This window comes from Pangasianodon hypophthalmus, chromosome 27 (genome assembly GCF_027358585.1).
Source record: "Pangasianodon hypophthalmus isolate fPanHyp1 chromosome 27, fPanHyp1.pri, whole genome shotgun sequence".
Taxonomy (NCBI): Eukaryota; Metazoa; Chordata; class Actinopteri; order Siluriformes; family Pangasiidae; genus Pangasianodon; species Pangasianodon hypophthalmus.
In genome coordinates this window covers 9,789,267-9,804,038 of record NC_069736.1, presented here as the reverse complement: position 1 = coordinate 9,804,038, position 14,772 = coordinate 9,789,267, and the positions used below count along the sequence as shown (strand labels likewise).

At 39.4% G+C, this 14,772-nt stretch overlaps 1 protein-coding gene across 2 annotated transcripts; it reads left to right on the top strand.

The window, feature by feature from the left end:
- Positions 1-454: 454 nt before the first annotated feature.
- On the top strand, positions 455-13,688 carry crata (carnitine O-acetyltransferase a). 2 transcript variants are annotated; one of them, XM_026921889.3, is made up of 14 exons: positions 455-616; positions 1,579-1,857; positions 2,459-2,577; positions 4,507-4,560; positions 4,706-4,871; positions 5,265-5,439; positions 7,017-7,195; positions 7,647-7,747; positions 7,854-7,973; positions 8,987-9,109; positions 9,403-9,538; positions 10,465-10,527; positions 11,963-12,100; positions 12,249-13,688. In XM_026921889.3, exons 1-14 carry the CDS (start codon positions 584-586, stop codon positions 12,462-12,464), a joined length of 1,902 nt encoding a protein of 633 aa, XP_026777690.3. In that variant the 5' UTR covers positions 455-583; the 3' UTR covers positions 12,465-13,688. The 2 variants fall into 2 exon arrangements, with proteins under 2 accessions (XP_026777690.3, XP_053086371.1); XM_053230396.1 differs by lacking the exon at positions 455-616 and adding an exon at positions 653-1,051.
- The last annotated feature ends 1,084 nt before the right edge of the window (positions 13,689-14,772 follow it).

The window sequence follows — 14,772 nt, the reverse complement described above, 5'->3', positions numbered from 1 at the left end:
ATTTATTTATTTATTATTATTTATTATTTCTTTTACTTAGCCTTTTTTTCTTCATTTTTTGCTTCATGTTCACTTAAAGCAATTTGTAAAAAAAAATTGTAGGAGTAATAGGAGTTTTTTTTTTAATTAAATAGTTAAGTAAATAACCTTTTTTGGGCACAGGTTTATGGAAGCCAGCTCTGCTGACGTAAGTGCTGTTCGATACTTCAAATGTTAGAGTCGACTCTGATTCTAGGAGTCGACTCCATTCAATAAAGCCGAAAAATGAACGGGCGCTGTAGTTTTTGGCACATTTTTACATGTTTACTTTTTTTACTTAACCAAAGTAGTGATGTTTGTGGTGTAGAGAGAGATACAGTGACAGTGGAATATCCTACTTTCTCACTTCGGTTTAAATCTGAGGAAAGCTTTGGAGTCGACTCCTTCTTCCCAAAGCCTGGAGTCGAAGAACCGAGTCTTTTTCAGGCTTGACTCACTGAAGTCCCTAGCGGGTGTGTGCAGTAGTGTGGTAGTTTGTGAGAACGCGGTTTTTTCACAGGACTGGGTTTGTTTTTGGGGGCGTTTCAGTCAAAGCACGTCTGCTATGACTCTGCTGGGGATTTTGTCCAGGGCCATGGTGAGTGGACACAGTGTCCAGTGCTCAGTTTGTGGTTATTCCAGTGAACAAACACTTGCAGGAGGTTAAATAAGAGCAGTTTACTGTGTGGAAATGCGGAACTGTTGGCTGTTAGCTCGCCTCATATGAGTTAACTGGACTCTCTAGGTTACTGTAGCTTAGCAACATGGCTAGCTAGCTAGCTGACGCAGGCAGGTTACAGAGTAACAGTTCAGGCTTGTGTAATCTAGCTAACAAATAAACCTTTGGATCTGAGATCTGAATGCGATTTATAGGCTTCATTACTGACCAGTAGCTGGTTGTTTCATTATCATAACATAACATTGGAGTCTGTAAAGCACTTCTAACTTGAACACTCTAACTTGACTAGTAAATGAGTGATTTAAACCAGCTGTTTAGTTCTGACATTGATTTATCTGCACAGGTGATCTTCAGGTAAGAGACATTTGCACTGACATTTGCTTTAATATGATAGATGATTGTGATTCTGTGAGTTCTGAGTCTCTGAAGGTTTCTTCCTCATGTCGTCTCAGGGAGTTTTTCCTTGCCACTGTCTCCTCTGGCTTGCTCATTAGGGAACTAAATCTACATCTGGATTTCTGTAAACTTGCTTTGTGACAGTGTCTGCTGTTAAACGTGAAATGGCAGTTCAAGACGCACACACACACACACACTACAGACAATTTAGAGATGCCAGTCAGCCTTAAAGTGCATGTCTTTGGACTGGTGGAGGAAACCGGAGTCCTCCTGAGGAAACCCCTGAAGCACGGGGGAGAACATGCAAACTCCACACACACAGGGCGGAGGCGGGATTCGAACCCCGGAGCTAATCATATCCTCCATATCCTGTTAACATAAACATTTGTGATCTTGAGGTTCCCCTTCAGTTTCTTTCACTCATGCAGATGTTATTCTCTACCAGTCTGTCTTTACAGTTTTGCATCTCGTTATTCCTCTTGCAGACGAAGGCTGGCATGGTGAAGCCATCCTCCCTGGTGAAGCCGGTGTCTTTGACTAAGATACCTGGTCGTTATCTGGCTCATCAGGAGTCTCTCCCAAAGCTGCCAGTGCCTCCTCTGAAACAGACATGTGACCGCTACCTGGCCGCGCTGGAGCCCATAGTGGATGCTGAGGAGCTGAAACACACATGCAGGCTGTTGGAGGAGTTTCAGCTGCCCGGTGGAGTGGGAGAAAGACTGCAGAACACCCTGGAGAGGAGGGCAAGCAAGCTGGAAAACTGGGTACTAACACTAATACTAATACTAACATTGGAAACACAGGTCTGTAAAAATATTGGAACATGTTTTGGAAAAAGTCTGGATGTTCTATAATCAAAGTAAGACCCAAGCTTGGTTATAAGTCCTTGGTTATAATTGTCTTTAGACATTTCCTAATGATTTGCACTAACACAGCCTTCTTTTATATGTAAAAAAAAAAAAAAAACAGACTCTTTGGTGTTCAGAAAGTTTTTCATGAGAATAGAGGAACAACCATAAAGATCTTATGCTGCTCAGGGTGTGTGTTTTTATTAATGCAAAATATCGTGGGAATGAGTAATCAGGTGGCTTCGCTTATCATATAGTAAAATATTGTGGATAGTCAATGATTCCCAGAACTGTTTTTTTTTATTATTATTATTTATTAGTCTTCTGGTCTAAAGAATTGTGGGTTTATAACATGTAATTCATTTTCTGGTCCATTTTATTTGCTCAGTCTCAACTGGCTCAGCTTTGTGATTTTCCTTTTCTCGTACATTTTATAACCTGCTTACTTACATTTCCCATAAATAGTATTTGAAATGAAGCAGATATTTATTCTGTATTCTCTTCTGTCTCTCTCTAGCTCTCTGACTGGTGGTTAAAGACAGCATATCTGGACTACCGGATGCCTGTGGTTGTCCACTCGAGTCCTGGAGTCGTCCTTCCTCGCTTACAATTTAGTGACCGTCGAGGTCAAATGAGGTCAGGCCACTGTACTGATACGCTTGTGTATAAGTGGTGGAAAAATTTGCTAAACGTAAGATGGTTCATTTGTGAAGCGAAAACAAATAATACGTGCTCTTATAAACAGACTAGTTCATGTAGATCTGGAGCTAGTGTGTAAATAATGACTTGTACACAGCTTTTTGGGCTTGACGTAGATCAAGGCTGTTTGCCAGTGTTTCCAAGACTAATAATAAATGTGGCAGCAGTGATGACCCTTGTACACACTAACCCGGGTGAACTAACCATGAGCTACTCAGAGTGTAGAGTGCTGAAACAGCAGGAAGTGCTGATCTGGGTTTAGTTCTTTCGTCTTTCATACGGTCTGGTTTTAACTACTGAAAGACCGACCTCGGACCTCTGTTTTATTGTGTTTCATTGTGTTTCATTGTGTACACATGTGCAGGATTGAGCACATGACTTCACTGTGACGCTGTTCAGACTTGGTATTAATATCCTCCTCGGGTGATCAGATCACAAGTGGACTGCACTAAATACAGGGGTGAACAGGGTCACATGTGTCTTGTGATCTGATCACTCAGACCACTTACAGAGGACGTCTGTGGCCGCATTGAGGATTTCATACAGAAATTTTAGACCTCAGACGTAACCCCGGACTTAAGGGCTATTCAGAAATTGCACACACATGCAGGATGTAGTTCCCATAAAACACAGATATGTCTCAGTTATGCACAGTGCGCAGTTTTCTTGTATGATGTCAGCTCGAGTGTATTAAGTCCAGCACTACTGTCTGACAGTTTGATATAACTACAATATCATGCTGAAATTGATGTTTTGGGCTGTAAACACACTCACAGAAATATGTAATGCTATTTGAGGTCAATATTAAATATACACATATGACACTATTGATTAATTAATAGTATCATCCCTTTAAAGTGCACATAGGAAATCAGAGGAGACAGCACCTCAATCAGAGACATTGCTTATTTTGAGAACCAGATTTTTAATGGATAAAATTATGAACAAGCATTAAAGTGTAGCAGCGGAGTGCTCGATCTTTCCCTGATTGTTTTCAGGCTTAAAGACAAGTGCTTGGGTTTAAAGTTAGTGATCTAGACACTGTTGAAGAACCTGACACTCATACTCCAAAAAATTTGGCAACGTCAAATGCATGACCTTTTACATAATCTGAACGGGGAGCCAAGAAATATACACATAAATATTGGTGTAACTTTTGGACTTTGACCATCAGTGTGTTCTAGATGATGACAAAATACCACCTACTCACAGGTGTTTCCACGTTTGTGTTGTTTATACAGATTCAAGCCACTTTTAAACAACAGCCCTGCTGTGATGTCTGATACACATAACAGATCTTTTTTACTGCTGTTTGGTCTCTTTTTTTTCCTCAAAGTTATATGAATTAAATCTGAGCTTGTTAAGCTAATGAGCATATGCATTTGTGCCAATTCTCAATTCTCATAAACATTATTTATTTAAGACACTGTATGTAAGACAAATTTACAACATGGTGAAATAAGTATTCAAGGAAATGTCATGTTCTTAATGCAGCTTCAGTAAAAGTGTCCAGTTGATGCACTTGATTGCCTAAAAGAGTGTATAGGGTTTGGAAGGGGCAGCTTTTGAGTTTGGTGGTACACATTCGGCCACTGGACAGAGCTGTTAAGGGAAATATTATACCGTAGGACAGATATTCATAAAGGAAGCTATATCAATGCCGTTATAAATGTACGGAAAACATGCAGCAAATAAATTATCCTGGTTTATGTGATCAAGGTATTTTAATGCAGGAACACAATTTGTACAACATAACATGTACTAGAATAAGTCCATGGAATTGTAGTATCACCTGCTTACTTTGGGGTAAAAATCGTGTAAATTTAACATTGCCAGACCTTTGTTTGAACGTGCTTTCCTTTCCAGATATGCGGCTAAACTGATTGCAGGAGTTTTGGATTTCAAGACTATGATTGACAAGTGAGTGAAGCTTTTTTTTCCAGCACTTGAAAAGCTGTTGTATGAAAACCAGCAGGAGAATACTGTGCCAAAATGAAGTAATACACATCCAATGTTTTTTTTAGTTAAGATTGGTTTCTAATGCCAAGCACATTCTGTGTTTCAGTGAAACGTTACCGGTGGAGTATCTTGGTGGGAAGCCGCTGTGTATGAATCAGTATTATCAGGTTCTGTCCTCCTGCCGCATACCCGGGACCAACAGCGACTCGGTGGTCAATCACGCTTTGAGCAAGAGACCTCCTACTCACATCACCGTGGTGCACAACTTCCAGGTCAGTGTGCAGAGGCAGATCCTTCAAGAAACACTCCAGCTTTTCAGCCAGCAGGCTGCTTAACCCCCCCCCCCCCTTTACGTCTTATTTCTGTATCTTAGTTTTAACGGATATAAGAGTTACGCAGTAACTCAACTCATCACACCTCGTCATCGTGTTTTATTATTTACATAGCATGCACACTGACTGTCAACAAAAGAAAATATGATATGCTGTAGATCTTTTATTTTTATATTTCAAGGCACTGGCCCAAATCCAAATCAGAACCACAATGAATGTCATGTTTTCAGTTCAGATTTAGGCAACATTCATATGCAGCACTGACATATGTGGCAATTCTCTCTCTCTCTCTTTCTCTCTCTCTCTCTCTCTCTCTCCCTCCCTCTGCTATAGTTCTTTGTGCTGGATGTGTACAACAGTGATGGCACACTGCTGACGGTAGATCAGCTCTATATTCAGCTGGAGAAAATCTGTAACTCTTCCCTGCAGAGCAACAAGGAGCCGATCGGCATCCTCACCTCCAATCACCGTAACAGCTGGGGCAAAGCCTACGCCAACCTCATTAAAGGTCAGAGAAGTGTGTAACAGTGGGTAGTGGGCTCAAGAGACCTACAGCAAGATTATTCAGTGATAATTTGTAAAGGTCCAGTTACATAAAATTGCTTGCTTAGAAAGGTCCGGATAAACAGCTGACATGACTGATGGTTACTTTTTTAATGCTTTTTTAGTCAATGGATATAAATAAGACAATTTGAAATGGTTATGATTTGTTCTGTAGTGCCATTTCACTACTGACTGGTGCCATAGACTCTGAACAGATTCTTTGATTCGAACAGATACTGCCATTTTATGTCAACTTTAAACATCGTTTTCTTCATAAATTTCTTTTAAAGTTAAAATCTCACCTGAGGAAAAGCCTTCACATGGTGAAATTTCCTACCATGTATACACTATACGCCTGACCATCACACCCATTCCAGATTTAGTCCCCCTTTGCTGTTATAATAGCATCCACTCTTCTGGGAAGACTTTCCACTAGATTTTGGAGCATGAGTGTGGGGATTTGTGCTCATTCAGCCACTAGAGCATTAGTGAGGTCAGGCACTGATGGTAGGTGAGGAGGCCTGGGGTGCAGTCAGTGTTCCAGTTTATATCAAAGATGTTCAGTGGGGTTGAGGTCAGGGATCAGTGCAGAACGCTCGAGTTCTTCCACTCCAACCTTGGCAAACCATGTCGCTTTGTGCACGGGGCATTGTCATGCTGGAACATTTTTGGGCCTTTCAGTTGCAGTGAAGGGAAATCTCAATGTTAACACATACAAAGACATTCTGTACAACTGTGTGCTTTTCCAACCCTGTGGCAACACATTTAGGTGTGATGGTCAGGCGTCCACATACTTTTGGGCTGTATAGTGTAGTTCTGAAACCTACGAACTTTCCTGAACTATTCTGACTGAAGTGTAGGAGCATCATGAACTTGTATGTTCTGGTATCTGCTGGTACCTGATCACAAACTGAACTGATTAGACTTATGTGTGTTTCGCCACAGCATGTAACCACCCAAAAATTTGATCAAAGCCTTACGTTCACTGTGTGAAGAAACCTTAGCTAGTAAGGTTTTAGACATCTTTACTGTGATTTTTTTTTTTTTTTAAACTGGCTGATTAGTCTATGTGGTCTTTTCAGAAATCTTAGGCAAGGGTAGATATTCTTTTTTTTTTCCATTTGTCACAATTCAGCTACAGTTACAGCCTACGGGTTTTCTCAGACCCCCACATACTTATAAAGCTAAATTAAAAAAATTTATTATAAAATGGTAGTAGAGTAAACTTGACCACAGTGTAACCAGTTTGATAGAACTTTGCCGATCAGTTAAGCCTGTGAGAAACTCCTCTAATAGTCTTCTACATTTATCACTGATTTCCAGGTGATGTCTGTGTTAGCCAGTTATATGTTTGTGTTTTCAGTTCTAACAGCCACACCTCTTTCCGTCTTGCACGAAATGATCTCAAACCAACTGTGCTGAGAGAAAAGTTATTAATGAAGCTCTATATTTATGGTTTTGGGTTTGGTACAGTTTGTTTTACTTAAAACCTGAATTGGATAAAACCTGATCTATAACTTATCTGTTTTTTCTCTCTTCTAGACAGAACGAATAAGGAGTCAGTGCAGGCTATTCAGAAGAGCATCTTTACCGTGTGTCTGGACGCTCCAATGCCCCGGGTCTCAGACGAGATGTACCGCACTCGAGCAGCTGTGCAGATGCTGCATGGAGGAGGCAGCCGGTGGAACAGTGGAAACCGCTGGTTCGATAAAACACTTCAGGTTAGCCTGTAGGGATGGGAAAGAATACTTGAGTGGTAACACACTGAAAGAATGAACATCATTTTATCTAGCATCAAAGCCATTTAACATCAGTGAAGTACCAAAAAACAACAAAACAGAAATCCTTTTAAAAGGATTATTAAAAAATAATCTAATTTCATTTTTTTGTTATTTCAGTGTTTGGCCCCTTAAGCAAACTTTTTTGTTCTGTGGAAAATTAAAAGATGTTTTAAATCCTCAAAAAATATTATGTACAAAATAAAATGTGTAAAGTAAATGTGGTTTATAACTTTAACTCAAACTTTATTCAATTTCTCACTATTTTAGATAATTATTTATCTAAGGCAGGAGGAACTGACACATGTCCTGAGTTGGCAGATAGGTAAATAGGTGAAAGGTCATTTGAAATGCCCTGCAGTAGCTCTGAGTTTGGCTGTTTCCCTGTGTGTAGTTTATCATTGGTGAAGATGGGACATGCGGTATCATCTATGAACACGCCCCTGCAGAAGGTCCTCCAATCGTGGCCCTGATTGATCACGTGGTGGAGTACACGTAAGTAGCAAGATAACAAGACATTTTTTAATGCGGACTGTTTTGAAAGATTGTGTCAGGTTTCCGATTGTCAGCTCTAAGTCTTAAATTTGGTCCTGTCCATTAGAAACAAGTCCGAGATGATTCGTACACCCATGGTTCCTCTGCCCATGCCTCAGAAACTGCACTTCAACATCACCCCAGAGATTAAAAGCGACATCGAGGAGGCCAAGCAGAACATGAATATGTGAGAATCTCTAGATCTGTGTTCTTGTCTGATTCAGTTTGACATTCACGGCCAACTGTGAATCCCAGAAATGTTTTAATGAGTTAAGTTTTTTCTTTCGTTTGTGGGTTGCCAATTGATTAGGTAAACCTATCTTATGAAAAATTTGGTTAACCATTTGAGGCGCCTGTATTCAAATACTGAAATCACAGTTTGCATATTCGTTATGCCTTACATCCACATGACGCTAGTGAGAAAATTTTAAAAAGAAGTTTCGTAAGTTTTACTCTCATGCTGGTGGTCAGATTTGAAGCTAATAATAATAATAATAATAATAATAATGTTCAGTACAGCTGAAACTACAGTGGGATCACATCAGTTATCTGGGGTTTGCAGATGTCCAGTTTACACCAGAAGCACTTATAAAGGTGCAGCACGTCCCATCTGCTCCACAGTGCTTTTCATTTTACACTTTGCATCACATGGAGCATTAACTTCTCCTCTCATTCATTGATTTAGTAAATATAATGTCAAAATATCTGTACTGATTGTCAAATTATTATAAACGTGCTTTGCCTTTATCTGACATCAGAGCATGCACTGTTACAGTAGCACGTATTGCGTAGATGTACACTTACTGACCCACAACCTGCAGTTTGCTGGACCCCCTCTAAACTGGCCATCAGTGGAAAGGGACCTCCAGAGCCCCACCACTGAGCAGATGTGTTTTGGGTGATGATCATTCTGCACAGCAGTTACACTGGCATGATGAGATGCTGATATGAGTGCATCAGCACAGCAGCATCGTTTAGGATTTTTTTCCCTCAGCGTCCCTTCTGTGTCAGAAACTGACAAAGAGGACAAACAGCACACACTGTGTGTGATAGAGGAGATATAGTCTCTAACCTAAAAGGGTAGAAATAAAATGCTCACTAAGTGCACAGAGTGTTAAAGCCATCTGCACTGCTGCATGCACATTTTCAAGCACCTGGTACATTTAATTATTATTATTATTATTATTTTCTTTTACACAGAATGGTTCAGGACTTGGATGTGAGAGTCATTGTGTTCTCCCACTTTGGTAAAAATGTTCCAAAGTCTTATAGGATGAGTCCTGACGCATTCATTCAGGTGGCTCTACAGCTGGCTTATTACAGGTAAGGCTCAGCAAATAAACTCGATGAACTCAGCAATACAAGAAAAACAGTGCCTGTTGTAGAAGCCAAACCCACTGTGATAAAGCTGTAATGCTTACTTCAATATGTCCAAACCAATGATGGCTTTGTTTGTGCTAACTATATAAACATGTACTGAGTATAGAGATGATACTGTATGTATGATATATAGGTGGATATATTGGTGAGATCTTTCAGAGGTGCATTAGGTTTAAAGTGAGTGATTTAAAGAGTTGAAAATTTGCCATTTTGACATAATTTACTGATGTGTTAAGGCTGTACAAGCGTTGCTGTGCCACGTACGAGAGTGCCTCTCTGCGCATGTTCAAACTGGGCCGAACAGACACCATACGCTCAGCATCCATCAACTCTGCCAACTTTGTCCGAGCCATGGACGACCCTGTCAAGCAGGTTGGTTTATCTATCATCACATCTTATTGCTTCACAGTGAAAAAACCATCATGAGTTGCCCTTTGACATTGTTTTGTACATAGGGATTTTCAAATATCAGGAATTCAGTGGTTGAAGTAGGGAAACTTCTTAGTACAGACCCAGGCTAGCTGTCACTAGGAAAATGGAGCTACCATGTTTGAGTTACAGTTTCAGCTGTAAGCCATTCCCTGGGTGTCTTCTGTGCATGAGGATTTAAATATTTACCTTTATTTACAAATATTTACAAAATAATTACAACACGGTTAGTGTCTGAATAGACCTGTCATGTAAAGGCGTATTTTAAAGCATTTTATTTGATTGATTATTATTAATAAGTAATACAGGGTGTCCCAAAAGTCTCCATACACAAGGGAAATTAACACTTCTTAGCAAAATGTCCTCCAAAATTTTTCATATTTAGTTTATATTATATATTTTTTTCAGATAGCCTTTAAGAATGCATTTGACAAAAGAAGAACTTATTGAAATCATTCTCATGGGTGGATAGGGAAGATGTCGCAAGGTTGCGATGGACTTTAACAGGAAACAGTGCAAGCACATCACACACATGACACTGTTGCCAAACTTATTAACAAATTCAAAAAGACTGGAAGTTGTTGCGGACCAACTGAAAAGTGGACATCCACAAACATCCACTGACGAAGGCACAACAGACGTGGTGCTGGCACACACAGTCCCCTATGTATGGAGGCTTTTGGGACACCCTGTAGAAGCTATAGATACCAATGAATTTATACAATGTTTTTTTATAAATATAAATATGATTTAAATATAGCTTAAAATCATCGTGCCAGCACCAGTGGAATTTTGTCAAGGGTTTGATTATTAGTACAGTTGTTATTCTAGTCCTCCTCTAGAGATGACTGTGCTGTTTTGATCAACAGAGCCCAGAGAAGGTGACTCTGCTGGAGAAGGCAGTGAAGGCACACAGAGCGTACACAGACATGGTGAGTGACTCCTCTCTGGTTTAAATCTATGCTTACAATGACTACATGTGAAATTTATATATGTAAAAAAGTGCTCTTCTCACTGAACATGTGTTTAAGTGCTGTCAGATGTCTTTATGCTTTCAAGGCATTCAAATTTAAATGATTTAAAAGGCTTAAGAGTGACACCGTGATGCAGTGGGTAGTGTTGCCTTCTTGCAGCTCCAGGGTCCCAGGTTCGATCCTGAGCTCAGGTTACTGTCTGTGAGGAATTTTGCATGGTCTCCCCAAGGCTACGTGGGGTTTATTCACGTTTTCTGGTTTCCTCCCAACTCTGAAACAACATACTGATAGGTGGACTGGCTATGCAAAATTGCCCGTAGGTGTGAATGTTTGTGCTTGGGATAGGCTCCAAATCTACCATGACCCTGACCGGGATAAAGAAGTTACTGAAGATCAATGAATGATTCTGAATATGAATAAGTAAGAAATATTATACTGTCACAGGCAGATCAAACATTAGCAGTACGCTATGTTTGTAAACCACAGAAGGTGAAAATCACATGTAGGCAACATCATTTTATCAGTTTTTATCACTTGCCTAAATTTCTGCTTTCTTGCAGCTGATATTAAACTGGATTTTACATTTCTTATGCTTATGCTGCCTTCACTGTTTTTTATTTTATTTTATTTTAGTTGATTTTATTTTAGTTTAGTTTATTTTAGTTTATTTTATTTTAAGTCTCTCCAGCATAGTTAGGCCAAATTTTAAAAATGGCTTTCTATTCAGTAGATGTGCTTGCTACGTAGAATATGACATAATGGTGAGGTACACCCTAAGCAGTCACATTTAAGTCTATTTGCTTCTTTAAAATAATTTTGATTAAAAAGTGATGCAGAATTTATAAAAGAAATATGAAAAAAAATGAAATGAACTATGCCATAAACTGCCTGCATAGACCATAAGTTTAGGAAACATGTTTCAAAACATTTATGTGATTAAAAGATTTTAAATATTAAAATGTGGGGTTTTTTTTTTATTATTTTGAATGAATAAATGTTATGAAAATGGCACGGTAGCTTAGTGGTTAGCACTTGCACAGGGCTTCGCACCTTCGGGGTTGGGGGGTGCGAATCCCGCCTCCCCCCTGTGTGTGTGGAGTTTGCATGTTCTTCCTGTGCTTTGGGGGTTTCCTCTGGGTACTCCAGTTTCCTCCCCTAGTCCAAAGACATGCGCTGTAGACTGATTGGCATTTTCAAATTGTACATAGTGTGTGAATGGATGTCAGTGTGTGTGCAACTGTGCCCTGTGATGGATTGGCACCCCATCCAGGGTGTCCTCCACCTTGTGCCCTGAGCTCCCTGTGACGACCCTGTGTAGGATAAGCGGTATGGAAAATGGATGGATATTATGAAAATTGAATAGTATTTGAACAGCACTGGTGTGTTTGTGTAGGCAATCCGTGGGCAAGCCATCGACAGGCATTTGCTTGGCCTGAAGCTGCAGGCTGTTGAAGACTTGTCAGCCCTGCCAGAAATCTTCACGGACACGTCTTATGCCAAAGCCAACCACTACAACCTTTCCACCAGCCAGGTAGAAACATCCAAGCTTTTATTTTGGTGTGCTAGACTGAATATGCACCTTTTTTACGTAGTCCAATCTCAGTACGATTGAGTAAAACCAACTTCTGACTTCTCCCTCCTTCTCATTCTGTCTCCTTATTTCCTCCTTCTCCATCCAGGTCCCAGCTAAGACCGACTGCGTGATGTGTTTCGGCCCAGTGGTTCCTGATGGCTACGGCGTCTGCTACAACCCCATGGAGAAACACATTAACTTTGCAGTCTCTGCTTTTAACAGCTGTGCAGACACCAGCGCCACACGACTGGCCCACGCTCTGGAGGACGCTCTGCTGGACATGAAGAGCCTGCTGGATCAGACACTCAAATCCAAGCTGTGAGGACAGAGACGCTCACTACAGACTCTGTGGCCATTACGCTGAAGTACATGAGAGGACGTTAAGTCCAAGATGAAAATTTGATCCTTTAATGGAGCATGTGTCAATCACTTTGCACAGAGCCATTGTTTGGAATGATATGAATTTTTATATTCTTGTACAGACCTGGTTAATGAAGTAAGTGTTTCAAAGAGCTGCCACTTTACTGGTTGTTTTTTCAGCAGTAGGCAGAAAATTACCTACAAAATTACTTACTGTTAAGAGACTTGTGGCATTTCTACATTTCATCTTCCATGTAGCAGAGCTTATGTCCGTTAAAAATGGCGCATTTCATTTTTTTATTGATCTTAAATCATGAAAACTGAGAATAAGTGATAAGTCAGTGAAGTGGGACTTATTATGTGATCAGTTGCCACTATGCCAGTTGTGTGTGTGTGAGAGATATTGTGATTTAAAATTTAATTTGGTGAATCAGATAATTGCTGTATACTTTAAATACTGAGGCAGAAATATTAGTTTTTCACTTATTTGCACAGTGATTTGTACAGGACTCTACTGTAAATTATTTAACATTCGTGTTATAATGAGTACCATGTGCTGCAGATTGTAAACGCTATACTACTGCATGGCCTCTCCTTTTTTTTTGACTTTTTTTTTTTTTTGTGTCGTGATTAAGGTGCCTTGTAACTACAAGTGGCAAAATAATTTCTACTCTAAAAGAAAACAGTTCATATCTGATGTTCATTCAGAAAGTTCAACAATAAAAGAGATTGACTAAAAGTCAGTGTCTGGTAGTAAGTGGCTCTATCTCTAAATAGGGCTTGGTTATATAACAATATGATAACAGTATTATGAGTTACACCACAGTATACTTTCCAACTGTATATCACCAATAATTTGACAAAAATTTCACAATACTCACTTGATACAGTAATAAGTGCCTGATTTTTTTTAAATGTTTAATTCATTGCCTCTTGTAACTTGTTAAACTATTTACACTTTTGTAAACATTTTTAGAAAGAATACATTTTACCTTTCAGTTTTTCATGTGGCACTACAGTTTTGCTTATTGTGATACATGTCGTGAATGTGAAACTGCCTTCCACTATCATGACATTATCTTTCTGACATTTCATCTACTTTTACTAACAGTGCAGCTACAGTCAGGTTGCCTGTGGTTACATAATTAAATAAAAGAAATAAAGAAAATCCGTGTTTCATGGGAAACTGATTTGTCTGCTATTTTTGGAAAATCACTATATAAATGGACATTGAGCATTTTAAGTCATTCTGTAGGTATATAATTACTAATACATATTAGTAATTATAGTAATACATATAGACAATGTATACTACAAATAGAGAGTAACATTCAAATGTAAAAAATGCAAACAAACAAACCTGTAGTTATTTGCATATAGCATTCCACATCTTTTACAAAAAGACAGAAGAAAAGGTTTAGTATTTAACACCTTCATTTTGTTCAAACAAAATGTTCATTTTCCAGTTCGCTTTCATAATTAGTGAACTCAAGGTTCACTAGTGTGGGTTGATCCCAATATAAAGCTAAATTGTCAAGGTTTTCAACTGTGTCAAAAAAGTGCAAAGGGGTCTCTGCATGTGATTTACAAAAGGGACAACTTGTACTGATATCTATTTTAAATCATGCCACAAGGAAGAACTTGACTGAGGATGCAATGGATAGAACTTCTTTAGGTACTCGGGGTACAAGGTGGGGGGACACCCTGGACAAGGTGCCATTCCGTTCCAGGACACAATCTCACACACACCGATTCACACACTACAGACAATTTAGAAATACCAATCAGCCTACAATGCGTGGACTGGGGGAGGAAACCGGAGTACCCGGAGGAAACCCAGGGCGGAAGCAGGAATCGAACCCCCAACCCTGGTGAGGCAAATGTGCTAATCACCAAGCCACCATACCCCAGATTCCAAACATCCTTCCATCAAATGTTTTTGACACATTTGTACCAGGATATAACTACACACAGAGTAGAGACATAATCATTTTGGAATAAAGCAGGAAGTTTATTATTATTATTATTATTATTATTATTATTACTGAAAACCTATTTTGTTCATGGGTGTGTCAACTGGATCAAGTGATGGGATGAGAAAAATTCAAACAAGCAAATCCCTTATACACCATAACAGCAAACTGGATGGCATCAAAAACAACAGTAGATTGTGTCAGCCTGACCGGAAGTATGTAATAACTACGTAAGCAGACGCACTTTCTAATTGAATAATTGATTAACTAATATAGGTTTGCGCGTGAGCTTGTTTA